Genomic DNA, 21,598 nt, shown 5'->3' with positions numbered 1-21,598 from the left:
TCCCAAGGGGATCAACCTCCATTTACCAACAAGGGAAACTATCACTGTAATTCCCCCTTTATTGGCTGGCTTCATTTCCTCACTTCCCGCTGGTATTTCCTGGATTACACCTGTACTTGAATTCTTGTCATAGAGTCTGCTTCTGGCAGAAGTCACCTAAGATGCAATCTCCTTGGGAACCTTCTCTCAGTAAAACTGTCTTTCACTGGACATGGTTTTTAGCACTTAGGATTGGCTGGCACATAAATGTTGGAGATGACATTTGCCTTTGTTTGTTAATGCCTTTCAATCTCCCCAACAGCAAGTTGGAATCTATAGACAAACAATATAAAATCCAGAAAGAGACAGAAAGAGATCACTTCATTCTTCTACTGGTTCATAGTTGAAAGAACTGAGCTCCAAAGAGGTTAAAGGATTTATTTATATAAGTTAACAGCCAGGAAATGGCTGAACCTGGAACAGAATTTAGATATTTTGGTCACAAGACACTGTCTTCAAACCTTCAAAGAAAACCATATGTTATTTTATGAAGTCAAAAGACTACATAGAAGCCAGACATAGAAATTTCCTGAGTCTTTTTTTTGCCTGAATTTTTGTCATTAGTAAAGTCTTCTAGGCTTCCAATTGGTGTGTTTGGACATATCTCAGTTTATATTGTATGATCCTATGCTAAATTAGTAAAATAATGATCAAGACACAAATGTATAAATCTTAAGAGATTCCTCAAAACAGCATTGATATGATTTACCCTTTCATGTTATGTGTCTAAATTAAGTGCATAACTTTTGCAGTTTTCTTCTTTCCCTTTGGCAATTGTCCAGGATATACAAGGTTTCTACTCAGAAGGGGTGTAGAAATACCTTAACTTTGATGGCTCTCTACTTTTCACTAAGGGCAGCCCCACTGAAAAGGGTGGAAATAATTACTTATCATTACAACCAATTCAACTTCCATATGCATTAGACATTGCTGTTTATTGTACTTATGACAAATTTTCCTGCAAAAATTATAAACTAAAATATGTAATTCAGAGAACTTTAAGATGAGAACAAACCTTATGATGAAAGACTGAATTCACCCTTCTTATTACAAATGGGGAATCAAAGCCTCAAGAAAGTCAAGTGATTTCACCATATTAATAGAGCTAATAGGTAGAGATTCAAGTCTTTGGATTTCTGGTTTAGTTCTTTCCTAAAATTGTTATCATTATTAATCTTCTTTTCTGAATTCATCTCCATTATTGGAGCACAGAAGAAATCCTAAAGGTTGGGCTAGGAACAGCTAACATCACCTGATCACACTCTCCTCTCTCTGCTAATAAACCATCAGAGTCATTTAAGTGACTAGTCCATCCACCCTCTGATCCACCACCAAGCTCAGACGCTTCAGGGAACTTGGATTTCAGCTATTCTGGGCTCTTGTCCCATGCCTAAACCCTGGCTTTTGGGCTCCAGAATCTCTTGGGAATTCAAACAACCTTTACAAATTACAAGTTCCCAAAGGAAATTACTGTAATGATATTTGAAATTGTTCAGTATTTGAGCTTCCCAAATACATTGTGTTCAATGCTACTCGAATTTCCACTTAAAAAACAAACCTGAACATGCCTGTTAAGACATGATCATGAACAGCTCTAATCAGAAAGGTGTCCGATGGGGTAACAACGTCTAGGTTTTGCTCCATTGAAGTTGTACAAGTCAGGGCATTGTCTTTGGTTATCAAACTCTAAACATGGAAATGCCCTACAGACAAATACATTTCAAAAGTAGGTAACAATCAAACTGAGGATTCAATGGCCAGACATTTATTTTCTACATGGCTGGCTATTGTAGAAAATTCTTCTTTTAATATTCTATTAAAATATTAAAATTTTAATATTAGTAATAGTGTGACCTTTAATTAGAATGTAAAAATCATTATCTTTAGCAATCAAATTAATATTTTTCAACTTCTACTTTAATATCTTTTACTCCATTAATTTTACCCATGTTAAGTAAAAAAAAGGGAAGGAGGAGGAGGAGGAAAAAGAGGAGGGACATTGCAATAAATCAGTAAAGGTACAAAACATTTTTTTCTCTTCTATATTTGTGGAAATAGCATTGGCTACAGTGCAAAGAGCATTGGCTAACATTCTGGAATCCTAGGATACAGTCCTGACTCTCATTAAACAACTTCATGCGTCAATTGCTTAATCTGTGAAATGGAGACAACCAAACCTAACTACCTCTCAAAATTATCTGGGAAGCCCATGTGTGCTTCCTCTGTGAAACGCATCGTGTCTGGAAGAGAAAGGCAAGCTGGTGGCAGTGGCTGAGGAGAAAACATGGGCATGTGTGTCCAGCTACAATGATCTCCACAAATAACAGGGTGGCAGAAGACGGAGGAGAGTGGGGTAGAACAAGGAGGGAGCCCTCCTTGCTGCAGAGTGGCAGCGACAGAATCCACAGACCCCCACACTTCCACCTCATCGCTTTGCACAGGCAAATGGATGGGAGTGCCTTGTACCAGCTTCAGACCAGAATTCCAGAGATGTTTCACAAATAGGTGGAGAAGGTGGGGAGGAATGGCCAGAGAAGAGATTAGAATGGGAAAAAGTAGGGAAAAGTGAATCCTGCCAGGCTATCCACTCACCTCCGAGAAGACCATAGGAAAAGAGAAAAAAACATTCAAGGCTTCCAGAAAAGAAGTGGCGAGAGCCAAGTGAAGGAAGAGCCAAGCGGTGACGGAGCTTTCCTGTGCCTGAGGCTGCCCACTCCTTGCCACCTTTTCAACTTGGTTCTGAGGGAGCCTCTCAACAGCCTCGTTAAGGGCCAGGCAGGCTGGCTTCATCCCTGTTGCATTGAAGGATAACTTGAGGCACAAAGAATTTATGTGATTTGCCCAAAGTCACTTAATTGGTAAACAAGAAATCTAGGATTAAAATTCAAGCCCTCTCATTTCTATACCAGTAAGTTTTTGCTTTCGTCTTTTCTCTTCCGCCATTACTGCTCATTAGTTCAATAAATGATAGGAATTTTATATATTGAATTTTAAGTAAATTATCCTTATTTTATACCCGTGGCAGAATATACTAAGAGTAATTCACATTTCTAAGAGCATGAAATATAATACAAATATCAAATCAAGGAAGACATTTCTTCAAATAGAAAAAAGATTATTTTAAAAAATAAAAGGACTAGAACTTTTAAGTAACCCATTGAGTCCTGGACTAAGTCTCAATATTCTGTCAGTCAATCATTTCAGTGATGACTTGGTAAACACAGAAGACATTATCATTTGATTTAAAAGATCTGTGAAGTATTAACAGCCACTAGTAAGTTTGTTGATCACTTTGGCATTTGTTCTGAAAAATTGTAGACTCTGAGAACTGAAGCAAAATGGAATAAAGTTAACTCCTTGCTACGTGCTTTGCGTCTCATTTAAGGACCAAAAAGGTTATTGCTCATATATGGGAAAATGCCAAAAACCTAGTACCCGTTCAGCTCACAAAATCCTGAGAGTGCTTTCTACAAGGGAGCAGTCCTGAGCAAACATATGGATGAAGAAGTAATACACAAGCATATATGCAGGACTGGATATATGGATACGCACACTGCCTAAGAACAGAAGGAAAGCACAAGAGGATTAGCCACAAAAGCCCAGGATGAAAGGGAAATGAAACAATTGAACTAATGATATCCAAATGAAACAAGAGAAACTGGAAACACTGGAGGGGAAGGTATCATCCTTGTTCAACACGCACATAGAAAAATTTACGGCTCCCTTCTCTCTCTTCCATTAACAATTTGCTTATATCTCTCTAAGAGTACTTTAATTTAATCTTTGCCATTTTTCACTAACAGCAGCTCAGACCTGAACTAATTTAACTCCCTTACCTAATTCTGAATTGTCTTTTAATCCTTCTGCAGTACAAAGCCCCAAGCCTAAGCTATAATGAAAAGAGCATACCACCTAGATTTCGAAGTCAGCCAGGATTTCAGCAGAGAACGTGTGGTACACACAGAGATGACTGAGAAATGTTTCAAGAACTGACTAATTACATGATGTGGGTAGGTAAGGAAAACCAGTAAGGAATGGTAGTGCAGCCTAGGACTCCCCAAAGCAGGAAGCCATTGCCACCTCTACACATAGAGGTAAGGAGAGGGAGAGACAGAGTGCTGGAATTGGCGGGATCAGAGCTATAGAAGAGGTCCACCCAGTAAAAGCTGTATCCTTCAGTGGAGCACAAAACCACTACCAAACTCCAGTCAGACCTCCCGCTCCTGCACTGTCCTCCAAAGCCTCCCACTGGCTGAATCTATCTAGAAGCCAGAGGGCAAAGAGTTTATTCCATGCAGTTCATAAACACAGCTCTCTGTATACAGAGGAGGATAGAGAGTGGATCTGGAAGAACAAACAGAGAATTTCTAGAGACTGAGGTTTAAGATGTGGATAAAGATTTTACACAGAGATCTTCACTACAGCATTCATTATTATAATGAAAAATTAAAAGGAACCTATATATCCAGCAACAGGGGAATGAGTAAGAAAATTATTTTACCTGATTTATTGAAATGGGAAGATGCCTATGATATAATGTTAAGTGAAAAATAAAATAAGATACAAACAGCATGTAAAATTCTGCCTTTGTAATTCCATCTTTAGTGCTAAGTTATATGAAAATATGTACAGAAAGGGAACAGATTATTAATAGTACTATACACAGATAGTAAATTTATGGATTATTTTAACTACAGTAGTCCACTCTTATCCATGGTTTCAGTTACTCACAGTCAACTATGATCCAAAAATACTACATTCAATGAGATATTTTGAGAGAGAAACAGAGACAGGGACTGACCACAATCACATAACCTTTATCATAGTATATTGTTATCATTGTTCTAGTTTATTATTATTGTTGTTAATCTCTTACTGTGCCTAATTTATAAATTTTATCATAGATATGTATGTATAGGAAAGAACATAGTACATACAGGGTTTGGTACTATCTGAGGTTCCAGGCATCCACTGGGAGTCTTGGAATGTATCCCTCCCCAACTCTAAGGGGGCATCTACTGTATATGGTAAAGCTGCCAAAACGGCTACGGCAAATGTAGACTACATCAATAAATAAAATTAGAGTCTCAATCATAAAAGAACAGTCCCTTGGGACGTTCACTGGTCTGACCACTTCCAGAGGACTGAAGAGGACATTTAAAAAGTGCCACCAGCCAATCAAATCTTTTCAAGGAAGACAAAGTGATACTTTTGGACCTGGAATCCAACTCACGAGGGCAACACAAGAATAAACTGGGTGACTTTTATCTACTTCTTTCCGCAGTTCACATCATACTTACCCCCCAACTCTTTAAACAAGGTATATAGAGAGGTCTGTGTTATTATCTTTAAAAATTTCAACCACTAAAAATATTATGCTTCCCCCACCCCAATATGTCATTCAAAATAAAAACAATTTTAAATTCTATAACAAAATTTAATATCCTGAAATAACACAGAATTTCCAGGCATATCTTGGATTTTTCTCTGTCTTTCGTCTCTGCTTTGCTGATGTTGTAAGCCACATGTTTAATTTACCAAGTGGGTAATATAGCACTGAGTATATATGTAAGTACTTAGCGCTAGAATGTATGTATGTGTATGTATATATACACATATGCATACTTGTATCTTTAGATATAGATATAAACATAATAGAACCATCGATTTAGAGAATTTATATACATATACCTGATCATGTATTTTCACACGTACACTGACATCATCAAGTGTTCTTTGGAATTCCTCTAGCAGTAACAGTGTTGAGAACTTTCAAAAATTATAAATCCTTCATCCCCTGTGATGTCTAAATTCCTCTATCTCTCAGCCTCTGTCTTATACAAGTTTGAATATTTTCTCTTCTTTATTATAAGGGAAAGTATAGCAACTTGTTATTTTAATGGTACAGATTGCAGCTTCTCCAGAAGATAGGTGAAAGAGACTCAGTTTCCCAACAACAGAACTTGAACTGGTTTGCCAGCCCACACCCCAGGGCTGGCACATATCGAGTATCCATAAATGTTTGTTTAATAAATGAACTACATGTGCAGTTTCACTCTCACATTTGGTTGCTTTCCTTAGTGTGACAGTTACAGTCACTGAAGACCATACAGCAAGACTGCTTTGGAGAGACATAACATCTGTGCAGTTAACTTGGGTCACAAATGAAAGAAGCAAACCTGATGCTTCAATTACCATTATCACCGGATAATTGTTTCCAAAAGTAGAGAAAGTCTATAATAAGAGAGTGTGGTTTAAGATAAAGTAACAAATGTCTGGTTGTACTCTGGAAATTGAACAGTATTAACGATTATAATCATTTATGCTTTAACTACATTAAATCTAAATACCAGACCATATAAATTTTCAATCTAGTATAATGGAAAAAGAAACTTACTCCCTTCTATGACCTACTGCCATAGAAGATAGTTCTGTGTACATAATAATATAGAAATTAATTAATAATTCTTAAATGTAACTTTAAAAGTTCCTCGAATACATAAAAGCCAAAATAAAATTCAATGTTGAGAGACATGGACACTGAAGACAACTTTACTAGCTCCTATAAAAACAAAGGTTATTCACAAGGTTTTCTTAATCCTTTTACATCAGTCTGTGTAGATCTACACCTTTCAAGCCAACTGTATCTCCTATAAATTTGGAGTTTTGGTCACGAGCATTTTCCTTCCTCTTTTGGGGCTGTGACTAAGCTTTGTATAGAGGGAAAAATCCTTAACATTTTTCACCTTAGATTCTTTTATGTACTCTGTGAATCACCCCAGCAGCGGTAGTAAGACTTTGTGGTTCTTAGGCTAGATTGGAAATCAGGTGCAACAGGTTTAGTTAACACTTCAGGGACTGACTCACTGATTCTCATCATAGAATTGTTTCAAGTCAGGGGTTCCCAGGAAAGCAAGGGTGCCCCATTGACTTCACAATGTATATAGACTCTTTGTTACTGGATATTCCCCTTCCGTGTAATGGGACCAGGTAGGTGCATATAACCAAAAAGAGGAAATACTTCCTTTCTGGTTTCTTAATGGTGATGGCTATGAGAGTAAATGGATACCTACATTTCTATTGGATACTTTTATTCCTTAGCTAGCTACCTCACATGCACACACACACTCCCTCTATCAACTACGCATTCAGTGAGCTTTAGCTTTTTTCATGGTGTGGTGAAAATATTATGAGTTTTGGAGTCAGAAAGAACGGGGTTCAAAAATTGCTCTGTCATTTACTAGCTAAATGACCTCTTTCAGGTTCTGTTTTCTCAATTGTAAATATGGGGGTAAAATTATCTTCTTTGCAGAACTACTATGAAGATTAAATGAGATACACTGAATATGAAAGCAACAGTCCATAATAAGTACTCAGTAATTGTTCATGCCCCTTTTCCTATTTATATTTGACAGAAGTTCCTTATGTTTATTGAATTTAGAGGAGACATTAGGAATTATCTGGCCAAAAAGATTTTATTTTCCTCCATTCCCGCATGCCATACCCATTTTCCTCAGTAAACATGCCCAGAACCAACTGTTGGTGCTTTTGTTCTGTGTTGATCAGTTATTGAGTGGCAATAAGATATAAATTGGTGCTCCTCTTTATTTAACTTCTGCTGGCTTTGTGAAGTAGTGGAACTGAAGCTGATGTGCACTTACACACAGAGAAAGGCAAGCAGGAATCCTGTAGTGAACAAGGAGGTTGATGTATAAATTCCTGAGGAGCTTCTCTGTAGGAAGAAACTACATGATGATGGAGACATAGCCTTTCTTCATCTCCAACAGTTATCGCCTAGACCTAGGATTGGTTGTCTCCTTCTGGGTGGACAAAAGAATTTTTAATAAAGGTGAAATAACAGGATAGGGTACAATTAAGTGCCAACAATGTACAAGCTACTAAGACTTCTAGGTTGAAGTACTTGAAATCTCTTGCAGGGTGAGATTAGGAAAAATCACAAAATGCAAGTTGATAAAAGTCAAAACTTTGAGCAAATACCAGACATTCAGTTGTACTTTGCTTTTATCTTGAAAAAAATCCAAAATCTAGTTTCAGACTAGCTTGTTTAAACATGTTTATTGATTCATGGGAATACAAATGCTCTTGTTGCAAATCCAAAGTATGCTCCAATGAAAGACTCCTGGTCAATCATTGAGTTCACTCCAAACAAAATTGTTTTGGATAGCCAATACAAAAGAGAAGAGTTTTGTAATCCTACCCTTGCAGTAACTACATTTTCTTATTTTGCTGATAATAACAACAACTTTGTTCATGGGAGTGAAACAGTGTGGAAGGAAGCCAACATTTGCAAGACAGTAGAGCCAAGAATGGCTGGCAAGGCCTGAGTAAGCCTCCCCTGCACAGGCTTGAAAAGAGCCCATTCTTGGTTCTGTATTTGACATATATGATAAAGGAGATGCTATATTTCAAAGTGAATGTCAACAGTTGCTTCAACTATCATATCTTTTTCTAGTAGCAGATGCAAAAACAATCAAGCCATGCTTTCATGAGATATTTATGAATCCATCAGTATCATGAAAACATTTAAATGGCAAATCATAAATAAAATATATTACGTGTCACAGGACCAGCATTACTTCAAGCCCTGTAAAGGGAGCTTTTGCATGGGCACAATATAATATTAATAGATTCTATCATTTTAAGTGACATTTTGCTGTTATAAAATATGGCTTGTGCAAGCTTTAAATTTTTTTTGAAAACATAAATTAAGTTATTTTTATTTAGAGTTTTTTTTTTTTTTTTTTAGTAGTAGGTGAGGTGCTAATTACAGTAGAAACTCTGAAAGTACTCAGTATGTCAGTAACCAGATGATATTGTTGTACATATACCGGCTGAAAAACTAGTAAGTCAATCGAGGAATCAGACAGTCTCAGTTGTTGTTACAAAACTAGGGGAAGATTTCGAGGGGAATAGTCATCAGGAAGTTAGATGAGTCAGTTAAAAGTCCATCAAAAGTGGGTATAGACCAAGAGCGGATGTATAGTATGCAATCCAAGAGAATCCAAAAGAACAGCTAAGCAGAAATCAGAAACCTGAGTTTTAGTCCTGCTTCCTCAATCTGCCTTAACTTCAGTGAACTTTAATTTCCTCATCCTCCAAATGAGGATGGGCTTACTTCACAGAACCATTTTGAGCTTCCAGTGGAATAAAATCTCAGCACCGATCTATAATCCCTGATGTGTAAGATCAACATAAGGTAGAACCTGTGTTCATAGGCAGGGAATCCTCAAGGATAAATCAGGAAGTAAAACCAATGGATTCAAACAGCAAGTCTTTAGAAACCTAAAGTTAGAACTGCCCAGGAGCAGCTTTCTACACGAACTGTTAAAGCAACTACTTGAGAAATTCTGACATCCCTACCTAGCCTGAGCAGCAACGGTAAATTTACAGGGCCACCTAGCTACCACTTATCCTGACTTTGCATTCTACCCCCTGTCCCGAGTGACAGCAGGAGGAAGGGGGTACAAACTAGGTCTACCTCTTTATAATCCTGTTTCCTGACAGAGCTTGGGCAGAAGCCCCAAACTCAGGATCTAGACACAATACTTTCATTTATAACATATACTTTTGAATTTCTGCTTTAAAATCTGAAACATAACTGATTGCTGAAACATAACTGACCCCTAGGTGAACTCAAACTTTAAGAAAGATATGTGCTTTCAATGTTCATAGTGAAATGGACATTTTGAATGCATATTAGGAGTCGGAAATTATTTCAATATCTAATATATTCACTACAGTGATTTAATCATGGACAAATAGTAAAGCAGCAATTCACTGTCTCATCTTATAAATAAGATTTCAAATCAAAAGCTAAAGAAGAAAAAAAAGTGAACCCAAGTCCCACGAGTCTTTTAAACATCTCCAAAAGGGTTTATGTCACTTACTACCACTTGTATATGGACTTTGTAGATCATGACTGAAAGTATGGAAACAGAGGGTAGATGAAGTGATGTAATGACAGAGATAAGTGGCAAAGAATTACTTCAGGAGAAACTTGTGTAATTTCAAGTATACAGTTTATCTTTGGCTTTGTAAGTGAGATATATTAAGACATTTAAGTCACTGAATGCATGAAGGGCCTCCTTTTTATAGACTAACATGAACATTCAGATACTCAAAGGCACTTCAAAGCTTGACAGATCTGGTTACAACTTCTGGGCTTCTGAAGTTGTTTGACTTCATTTACAAAGTAACAATGTACTTATTAATGCTCCTACCAACACTATAAAGATAACAATAATTACAGCTGTCACTGCTACTATCACTCCTGCTACCAAGCACCACCTTTCCTCTATCGAGCACCTGCTTTGGGCCAGGCCCTGTGCTGGGTGCTTTACATATATAATATCCAATCCTCATGGATCTCTGTAAGGGAAATGTGATTACCTCCATTTTACAGGTCATGAAAACGAGGCTTAAAGAGATTAAAAACATATCTAAGTGGCAGAGGCAAATTTGAAACTGAATCTGCCCAACACTGAAGTCTATGGTCATTTCACTGTGGCATGCATGAAGAATTACTATTTACTGAACATCTGGTCTCTGCTAGGCACTGGGCTAGTCATTTAAAAAATATATTTATAACTCTCATAAACAGCATTAAGAGGAAACTGAAGTTAGAGCAGTAAAGTAACTTTGCAAAGAGCTCACAGCTAGCAAGTGACAGAGCTAATTTTAAATCCCTGGTTTGACCAGGCATGGTGGCCCACTCTTGTAATCCCAGCACTTTGGGAGGCCGAGATGGGAGGATCGTTTGAGGCCAGGGGTTCGAGACCAGTATGGGCAACATAGCAGGACCCCATCTCCACAAAAAATTTAAAAAATTAGCTGGGCATAGTGGCATGCATCTGTAGTCCTAGCTATTTGGAAGGCTGAGGTGTGAGGATCGCTTAAGTCCAGAAGTTGAGGCTGCAGTGAGCTATGATGAGGCCACTGCACTCCATCCTGGGCACCAGAGTGAGACCCCATTTCTAAAACAAAATAAACAAATAAATTCCTGGTTTATCATTGGTGAAATAAAATAAACTTAAAAACTAAAACTCTTTCCTTTAGCATAAGGAACATGAGGGGGGAAACCAATATTAAATAGTTCAAATCTAACATTAGCTAAAACAAAACTGCGCTTATCTGGCTATGTTCTTTATGTTAGAAAATAATTAAACCTGTTTAGAGTTCCAAACACTGAACCAACCAGCCACAAAAGACTGAAAACTAGAATCAATTTTAAGTTACGAATACTCATACTCTACAGTTCCAGAATGCTTTCAAATAACATTTTAAATGATTGTTCTTTTTCTGAAGGGAAAAAAAACCCTCCAAATAACAATAGTTTATCCTTACAACATTCTAGTGATATAAATAGGGAGAAGTTGTCTTCCTTTTATGGAAGGGAAAGGTCCTTTGAGCGCAGAAAAACTAAGGGATTGTCTACAGTCCTGAAACTTGAGCCTGCTTACCAGGACTGGAGGGAGATCTGCCTGCCCAGTAGGATGCTATGCCCTCAGCACTGGCTACACTTTCCTTACAACTGAAACAAGGTCGGCTGATTTTCAGAGGATTATGAGGCCCATCCACCACTTGAATTGGTTCTCCCACAGAGAGCATTAATTCTTGCTTCTAGGTTTGGAGTTCGATTCAGTTCCAGGGTGATCATTTTTAATTCACTGCATTTGACCTTTACCTAAGAGCCAACTTCTAATCGATATAACACAAGTTACTTTGAATAGAAAAAATAAAAAGGAAGTACTATTTCCATCATACAGCAGAAAATAAACACATAAAATTACTACCCAAAAGGAGGTCTAGGCAAGATATTAGGAAGAAAAAGAGAAACAACTCCCATTTGTTGAACACTCACTATGTGCCAGCCACTGAGCACTTGACATGCATTAACTTGTTTATTTTCATAAGAACTCTTATTATTTTGTGGATGAGGAAATTGTGGCACAAAAAGGTTGGTAACTTGCCCAGGATGACAGGGCTAAGTGTTACAGTAAGTAGAAGAACAGGGATTTAAACCCAAGTAGAGAATCCACACTCTCAATAAACTGTTTACAAAACAGAGTATAATTTCAAATATGATAAATGACAGTGCCACGATTGGCTGCCAAGGGAAGTCTGGCCACAGGTCCCCATGCCCTCTCTACCACACCACTGGACCCTCTGATGGCAAGAGAGTAACAGACTAGACAAGAGATGGGGCTGAACCAGGAGCAATTCATTTTTCTACAAATAATATCATATTAACATATTAACCAAAACCAAGCTGAAAAAAGTAAGGGCTTACTTTAGAAAGAGGAGCAGCTATGTTTAATTTACTTTATGTAAACAAAGAATTGATTTTTAGACTGTCTACATCAAAAGTCACAAATATTTGCAGAATACAACTATATGACATTAACTTACTTTAAGCCATCTTTGAAATGGTAAGTTTTTCTAGGAAGAGATGCTCTTGCTAGAGCTGTTTTTCCCCTATTTTTTTTTTTTTTTTGCCATTTCTTCCATTATACCATTGCTTTCAAATGATGATGATAATGATGATGATCATTTTACATTTACTGCATTTCTACTCTGTGCCCAGAAGTGAGAAAAGGCTTTTACATTTAATCACATGAACTTTCATTTAATATTCATGACAGCCCTATAGAGTCAGTATTACCATTGTCTCCATTTTACAAATGAGGAAACTGAGACTCAGAGAGAGGTGAAGTAACTTGCCCAAGGTCACAAAGCCAAGACATAAATTCATTTTTGTCTGTCTGATCTAGGACCCATAATATTAATCATATATACCCAGCAGATAAGTATGGCCACTTGACTGTCCCCTCCTTATTTTATAGAGACAAAGGCCACAGTGAGTGCCACATATTCCAGCCAAGTTCTACCACCTGCAAGTCCTGGACAGAAAAGAATGGGCCTGGTCAGATGGCTCAAGAAAGCCACATGGGGCAAAGACTAGAAATCTAAGTGTTTTTGCCACTCTCCTTAGGCCAGAAAAATGTACACTCTTTCAGAAATAAATGAAATATTTATAAAGATTATCTAACCAGAAAAATATCCCAAAGACAGACCAGTATGTTTAGTTTTCAGAACATTTGTGAGTACAAAGTTCATTATAGTTATGAAAGAAAGAATGAAGTTCTTCCAGACCAAACTAAAATGTAAGAAGCTCAAGGAGAGAAGCAAAAGCTCCTATTATAAGCTTTAGACTAAAATGTATTTGCATTTGAATAGACTACCTATAGATGTGTATTACTACATTTTGATGGGAAATGATGGGACTAGATCAGGTAAGAAAAATCACCATGAAGGTGTTTAAAATATTTACTGAGGTAATAGGAAAGTACTTCAATGTTGGGTACACCATTATTAAGTAACATGTTTTGTTAGACTGTACAAACCATAATTAGACACAGTGTTAGAATAGATAAAAATATATTCTATTACAACTGACTGCCACTGAGGATGATAAAATATGAGAAAAAAAATAAAATGCCTTCTCTCAGTGCTAACACACACTCAGACCTCCCTGAACTACTTGTGCTTCCCAGGAAAAGCCATGTTCTTCCAAGTGTCAGTGATACACATGGTGCAGTCCCTGCCTGGAAATCATTGTTCCTCCCCTTTTCTGTGTCATTAAGCCACTTCAGCTATCCTCCTCCAGGAAGCCTCCCTGGATCCCTTCCTCTGTGCTGGCATCATATCATTTATCTCACTGTTTACTTTGTCTCCACAAGACACTAAGAATTCTTTGATGACTGAGAATTCTTATTGTTTCTCATGGTTATATCCCAGCACTTAGCACTCAGCTAAGGTGCTCAATAAAATTTTTATTAAATGAATCAAAATAGATTGCCAAATTAAGACATTTTTAAAAAATAAAACAAAAATATGCCTAATAATTAAACTAAAATCTTGCACAATTTTATTCTGGCCCTCATAGTTCATAAGGATGTATTTTAAAAACATATATAGAAGGCTTTACTGGACTTTGTCAATTGTCCATCACTAAAAATATTTTACACCTCTGAGCCACATAAATATGCTGTTATTTCAAATTCATTATTGTTCAACTAATGCATCAATTCTGATAGTATAATTGAGTAATTATACATGTAGAATACAACCACCACAAAATCATGATAAAAATTAAAAAGCACCATGGCAATTACATTTTAAATAACTAGGTGCTCCTTGGTTTTGCCACTGGCTCCAACGGGGACAAGCCATTTACCCTTCAGTCTCAGTGTCTCCACCCATAAAATGGGGGTAACCATTCCTGCCATTTCCTCCTGCGTAAGAATGGGGATCTTCACAATAAAAGTACTATTATCAAAAGTATATAATCGCAAGGTAGAGTTCCTATCATCACTCATTAAAGTAACAACCCCTCACTACCCTCCTGCTCTCGTTGGCAGGTTGATGGTGACTGTTGAGCAAAGTCTTTGCCAGTCAAAATAAAGGCCACATGGGTGGGCACGAGTTCCTCCCTCTTGCGCTTGGTCTGAGCCAAAAGCTGCGAGGAACCTGGTCACTCGCAGCGGTCACGGCCACGACTGCTCCCCTGGGGACCCCGTTACACTCCCGCCCGGTGAAACGGCCCCGGGGCTTTTCCCTCCTCCGAGTGGAGTCCAGGGGCTCACGGGGCAGCGTAGCCGGAGAAGACAGGGGAGGAGACGAGACTGTAGGGCTCCGGCGAGGAGCTTACCTGGCCTCGCTGACAGGCGCCGGGGCTGGGTGCGGAACGAACACCCCACAGTCAGACGGCGGCGGCTGCTGCTTCTTTTTGGAGCGCCAGATGTGGAAAGTGCTGTGCTTCTTGGGGGCCCTGGACGGGCTGGACTCCCCCGGATCGCCCTGAGGTGGCAGCGGCAGCGGCATCTTCTTGTCCTCCTCCTCCTCTGACTGCTCGGACGCGGTCCTCTCCGCCGCCCTGCCCTTGTGGAAGAACATTCCTGGGCGCCAGCTAGCCCGCCTTTCCCAGCGCGCTTTCGGACCCCGCCCCCTTGTCACCGGTGAGGGGGACGGCAAAGGGTTAGAGGAGGAGGACAGAGCGGATCGAGAGCGGCACAGCAGCCCGAGCTCTCTGGGCGGAGGCGACGGCCCGGCCCCGGCAGAGCGCCCACGCACGGCGCGGGCGTCAAGGGGCGCGAGCCCAGGTGAGGCGCGCGCGCCGGGAGCCGCAGGTAGAGCCGACACGCCTCCGGTCCCCGGCCTGGGGGCGCGCGGCGGCCGCGGGGCAGCGACACCCACTGGAAACCCTGGGAACCGCGTCTCCTGACACTGCACCCCAGGCTCTGGGTTAGAAGCCAGAGCCAGGTCGGTTTTCAACAACGCCTCAGGTATAGTTGCCATCGGTCGCCTGCGGAATTATTGGCCGCTCTATGCCTGTGACAGGTTGGCAGGGTGAGTGGCTGCTTGGCCATGAGCCCCGCCTGGAGAAGGATGGGAGAGACACATCCCGTGGCTGGGCCGCCTGGCAATTAGGACTCTTCCACTCTGGCCTGGTGGCTTGGGCAATGCCATGTGCTGGGTGGCTTCTGTTCCCGTTTGTAAACACGGGTGCCAACTCCTCTCCTCTCAAGAATCTGAATAATTAATTTGTACGCGCATCTCATAAAGCACAAAAGGATTAAAAAGAAGAAGGAGGAGGAGGAAATTAGCTATATTCCCTAGTTCCCAATGGGCTTAATGGATTCCTCACAGTGAATTAAATGCCAGTCCCACAAGATACTCATCATCTGCTTTATCGTAGATGACTTTCTTTTCTCAACCTCACAATCGTGGTTAAATAACAAAGGTAACTAATATTTAAGCAAAGGAAGTACCATGAACAATTATTTTGGGCATATTTAAATTATAAAAAGTTCAAGAACCGAGCACTGCTTAAAAATTCAATGCAGTACAAGTTCCTCTTACGCTATAATACATTCTTCTTTGTTATCCTCTTTGAAGATCCAGCTTATTCATTCATTCGCTCATTCAAGGAAAATTAATTTTTATTTACATTTTTATCAAAGTATAGCCTATGTACAGTTAAAAATGCACACACCATAAGGATATAACTCAAACTTTTACATATTTATGTCACTGAGGGTGCAAAATATTATAATATTTTTAATGAAGGAGAGTTAACATAGTCCTAGAAAATCCTTCTGTAAAAGGCTTTTAAATATACCATTATAAAAATACAGTGTGTTTCCAAAACTTTAGAAATCTCTCTTTTTTTCCCTTTCAGTGCGTTTCCCCTCCCTCTTGTAAAAGTTAATCATTATTCCAACCTCTTTCACCAAAGATTAATTTTGCCTTTTTTGGAACTTCATTTAAGTGGAATCACAATATGTACTCTTTTGCATCTGGTTTCCTTTACTCAATATTAGTCTGTGAAAATCATCCATATAGTTGGGTATACTATAGCAATTTTTCATTTTTTTAAAAAAATATTTTATGGTATTTCATGATATGAATATAGTGCAATTCATTTCCCCATTCTACTCTGGATGAACATTTAGGTTGTTTCCAGTTTGGGGCTATTATGAATAGAACTTATATGAACCTTCTTAGACATAAGCATTCATTTCTGAATGTATATATATAACTCCTCTCCAGAAGTTCAATCTTTAAATAATAGGGTATGCATATGTTCAGCTTTAGTGAATTCTGCCAAATGGTTTTCCAAAATGGTTGTACCAATTTGTATGCCTTCTAGGAGTGTTTGAAATTCCCAGTTTTTCAATATCTTCAACACTTAACATTAACAATCCTTTTCATTTTGGCCATTCTGATGGGGATGTAGTGGCATTTCATTGTAGTTTTAGTTTAGATTTCCTCAAGAAACACTCATCAAATCTATTCAGTACTGTACTAATTGTGTGCCAGGCCTTGATATGGGCAAGGCAGCCACTGACAGATCCGTAGATGACATACATCAAAGGATAAGAGAATCAGTAGAAGTATGTACAAGGCATTATGGGAGTTTGGAAAAGTTCAGCCTAGTAGTTTGGGAGGGAAGAAGGGGAGTGGTCAGTAAAAATTTATTATAAAGGTGGCCCCTGAGTTGAACCTTAAAAGAAAAAGGGATCAGTAAGAAAAGTGGAAGAAAAGGGAAAAGAAAAGAAAAGGGGAAATAAAGAAGAAATCTTTATGCACACTCAAATATTTACACGTTCAGTAACTCCGTCTTTCATTCCTGACTCTTCCAAGCAGAACTTTTCACTATACCCCTTCTTTGTGCCACCAATGAATCAGGAACACATTTCTGTTATTATATTTTCACACTGCATTGAAATTATTTGTTTACATTTCCATGTCTCCTCTTAGCCTGAGAGAAACTCAAGAACATTTCTCATTTATCTTTATATTTTCAAGACACAAATTGTCCACTTAATTGAAGCAATTAATCAAATGAATTAGAGTACTAACTCAGCAGGACACCTAGAATATTTTAGGCACAGATCTTTTAAACCATATACTTCATAAGAACAAAGGTCATATGTCTCTTTTTCATGATTATATCCCCAATGACTAGCACAGTACATAGCAAAAAGTAGGCACTTAACATATATTTGTTATATGAATTGTTCAAGAAATTATAACGATGCATAAAAGAATGAAACATAGTACCTGAGATTAATCTAGTGAGGGAGAGAGACACTTGAGTAGATATGTATAATAAAACTCGGTAAGTGTTCTAACCAGCATGTTTCAGTCATTGTTTTTCACTCACTGCAAAAGCAGATCCATTCAGACTTGCTTAAGCAGTAAATTAATTTATCAAGAGATATTAGGTAGCTCATAGAATATCTGAGAGAGCCCAAGCACTCTCAGCCACCCCAGAAAGCTGTTCCGGCAACCACCACTCTCACCATCTCTCAGCCCTAGGGCTGCGTGCCAGCAGCTCTGCCACTGGCCACCCCAAGATTCAAAGTCCTGTTCACACTGATCTTGCCAGAAGATTAGTCTCCTGCCTCACCCCCCAGCACACATATTGCTCACCTCGGGGGGATGAAAGAAAGTTCTAAGTAGGTACAACTGCTTAGAAGAGCCTCTGTCATTTAACCGCTTCCTAGCTGCAAGAGAAATTTGAGTTTTTTTGAGTTTTACTTTAGAGAGATGGAATTCATGTGGCTAAAAATTTTCCAAACAAAGCATAAATATTCAAAAGAGGCTAGGCAGCCAAAAGTGTGAAGGATGGTCACCGCTGAAGGAAAGAACAAAAGGCTATGGGTACACGGAAGAAATGACTAACTCTGCCTGGATGGCTCAGAAAAGTCATCAGCAGGGAGGTGACAGGTTTATGAGTTGTGGCTAATGAATAAGAATTTACCAGATGGAGAAGAGAGGGCGGACAGTCCAGGAAGAGTAAACAACATAAGCCAAGGCCCAGGATTGTGAAAGGGTGTGAGTTGTTGGTGGGGAATAATTAGGTCAGTGAAGTTGTAGAAAAGGGGGATTGGGTGGGGCAGAGTGGCAGAAGATGACTTTGGTAAAATCAGGTGGGGCCAGATTGCTAAGCACTTGGTAAGTCATGCTTTTAAGGAGTTTGAACTTAGTTTTGTAGGCAATAGAGACTCAGCTTACATTATTAAGTAGAAGAGTGACATGAACAAACTTGGGTTTTATGAAGAGTACCCTGAATGGAATGGAGTAGGGAGAACCTAGCAAGGTGAAACTATTTAGGGAGGTTAAGTAAGAGGTTGCTGCAAGAGGCCAGGTGAGAGGTGATGGGATCCCATACCAAGGCAGTGGGGTGGGGATGGAGAGGAGGAGACGGATACAGAATACATGTAGGAGATGGAATCACCAGGACTTGTGGTGAGTAAAGAAGCAATCAAAGATAACTATGAGCTTAGGTTTCCAGCATAGGTAAATGGATGGAAGCAAAGCCATTAATTAAAAACAGAAATACAGGAGAATGATCAGGGTCTCTGGGCATGAAAGCAAATTTGGTTTTAAATATATTGAGACTTGGAGGCTATATGGGCAGAGATTTCTAAGAATTCATTGAAACATATGGCTGTGGAGGTCACAGGGCAGGGCCACATATGTAGATTTGGATGCCATCACTAAATAGGTGGGAGTTGATGCCATGAAATTGGATGAGATCACCCAGGACAAATGTGTAGTATAAGGATAAAAGAGAAGCAAAGATAAAACCCCGGGTAGCACTAATATTTAGGTGTCTTGCAGGTGAGGGAGAACTTACATACAACAGAGGCCAAACAGAGCATCTGAGGAGGTAGGAGAATATCTGGGTGGAGTACAGCCTTTTGACCAAGGTCATATGATTTCTATCTTCAAGCTTTTGCTCAGTCTGGGTCCTCTCTCTTATATGCCTTTTTTATTCCTCTCCCTCTATCCAGCAATCTGAGGTCCATTTCAAAATTTCCCTCACTTTCTAAGAGGCCAACTTTCTCCAACCTATACCAATTTTTTTCTTTCTGTAATCTTCTATGACACTTTCTCTCTGAATTTGAGTTGACATTGTGGTAGATTGTGAAAATGCCCACAATACTCTTCTCATTGAGAAGCAGAGTCTATTTTCTCACTCCTTAAATCTGGGTTAACCATAAGACTTACTTTGGCAAATGAAGCATTAGCAAATGTAACACAAGCAGCACTTGAGACGTGTTTACACATGGGAGCTTACCTCTTTGTTTCTGTTGGAATCTTGCTGCTATATGAACATGCCTAGAGTAGGCTTCTTGATGACGAGAGATGCATGGCCAAGTCACTCTCATCAGCCCCAGCCAACAGAACCAACCATCAGATATGAGAATGAGGCCATATAGGACCAGTCAGCTCCCAGATAAGCCACAAACTGGTCCCAGACACATGAAAGAGCCCATCAGAGACCAGCTGAGACCGTCCTAGATCAGAACTGTCTAGAAAAATCATAAGCTATAACTAAGTGGTACTGTTTTAAGGCACTAGTTTTGTCTAAAAATATTTTTTTAAAAAAGAAATGATCTAGCCTAACATTAATAAACAGCTGACTTAATTTTGAACACCTTTTGTATCATAACCTCAGAGATGTATAATGAAAGGAGGCAATGGAAAACTCTGAGCTACCACATAGATTCAACTATGTTCCAGCTATTTAATGAGAAAATGCATCTTTGCTGACATTCATTACAAAATGTCTACTTGGGTTAAATGAATTAAAAATCTATTTTAAAATAATTTCAATAGATGGAACAGTAAATTCTTCAACTGGTCTTAATGTCATAAACATTTTTATAGTACTTTTGTGATTTATTAGAAAGACAGTGTTCAAATAAGACACTAAAATTTGAGGTGGTTTGTTATGCAGCAAAAGACAATAGAAAACTAATACAGATACGAGAGGATTAAACTCTGTTCTCTTCCACTGTATTATTAAGGTCAAGTCATATTCTTGAAGTCACCAAAGTACAAATTAGCTGTACTTTATAAGTCAATTGTTTGAAATGTAGAATACAATGTTTCATAGAAACAAGTATATGTAGTGGCTGTTAGGAATCATTTTAGCATATAATGGAGCCCAAATACCTTATTTGCAATGGAAGGCCATGGAATATAATTATAACATAAATACTGCCGACTTTGTGGGCTTGCCTGAAAATATGCCACCACCATTTGTAAAATTGTTTCTATGAAACAATATATCATGTGGTAAGAAAGGAATTCAGTAAGACCAGGAACCCATTCTCCTTGCCCCCTTGCCATCAGTCAGGACCAGAAGTGCTGAGGTACCTGGGACCATAGAGAACCCATGTTCACATTCAGTTCCCTTTTCCTTGATTCTAGGGTCTCTCCTTGTGGCTCAGAACCTTCAGAGATTGTGGCCAGCCAGGTGCTAGATCCCAAGGTCACGAGACTTAGAATTTCAGCTGGCTGGATCCTCTATCATAGACCATACATTTCCCCAACAAATATTTTATTTTGAAAAAATTCAAACATACAGAAAAGTTGCCAGAATAGAACAATGAAGGAAATTCTGCTTCTGGTCGTAATAGAATAGCTGGAACAGTACAGATTCTCCACCATAAACAGCTAACAACTAGAGCAAAATAAATAAAAGAAAAAAACTTTTTATATAGGGAAGAAATGGGCAGCACAGGACTATAACCCATTAGAAAAGGAAAACAAATGAGGTAGGCACAGCAACTGCCCTTGCTTTGTGCCTGCAGGCACTTTCTGGAATGTATCAAAAGGTAGATGATTCTAAGAAGACCAAAGCTGTCTTTCGTAGTTGATGAAACAGAGATTGAATTTTGAGGAGGCTGAAGTGGTTGGATTTTGTGGGGCAGAGAATTGTAGAAGGAGATACACAGACAAAAAAAAAAAAAAAATCAAGAAATATGCATAGAGGATCCCTTGAGTTTGTTGCAGAATACCAATCTATGCATGTGTGAGGGGAAACTCCTTAGGAAAGAGTGAAGAGCAAACAGCAGCCAGTCAGCTGAATAATTCTCAGAGCTCACACAAGACTGGGAGATGTTCAGATTCTGACCAAGCAGGGAAATGAGCCCTTATCGAACACTCAGGAATTCAA

The 21,598-nt window shown here is 38.9% G+C and overlaps 1 protein-coding gene across 1 annotated transcript in view; it reads right to left on the bottom strand.

The window, feature by feature from the left end:
• The window catches only part of CRYBG1 (crystallin beta-gamma domain containing 1), a 179,785-nt gene extending 164,842 nt beyond the window's left edge, over positions 1–14,943 (bottom strand). Inside the window, exon 1 of the mRNA XM_069489237.1 lies at positions 14,771–14,943. Coding sequence (XP_069345338.1) covers positions 14,771–14,943 — 173 coding nt within the window. The remainder of the gene's footprint in view (positions 1–14,770) is intronic.
• Between the last annotated feature and the right edge of the window lie 6,655 nt (positions 14,944–21,598).

Source organism: Eulemur rufifrons, chromosome 15 (assembly GCF_041146395.1).
Source record: "Eulemur rufifrons isolate Redbay chromosome 15, OSU_ERuf_1, whole genome shotgun sequence".
NCBI classification, from domain to species: domain Eukaryota; kingdom Metazoa; phylum Chordata; class Mammalia; order Primates; family Lemuridae; genus Eulemur; species Eulemur rufifrons.
Note: the sequence above shows the minus strand (reverse complement) of the source record. Positions and strands in the feature narration are given on the sequence as shown.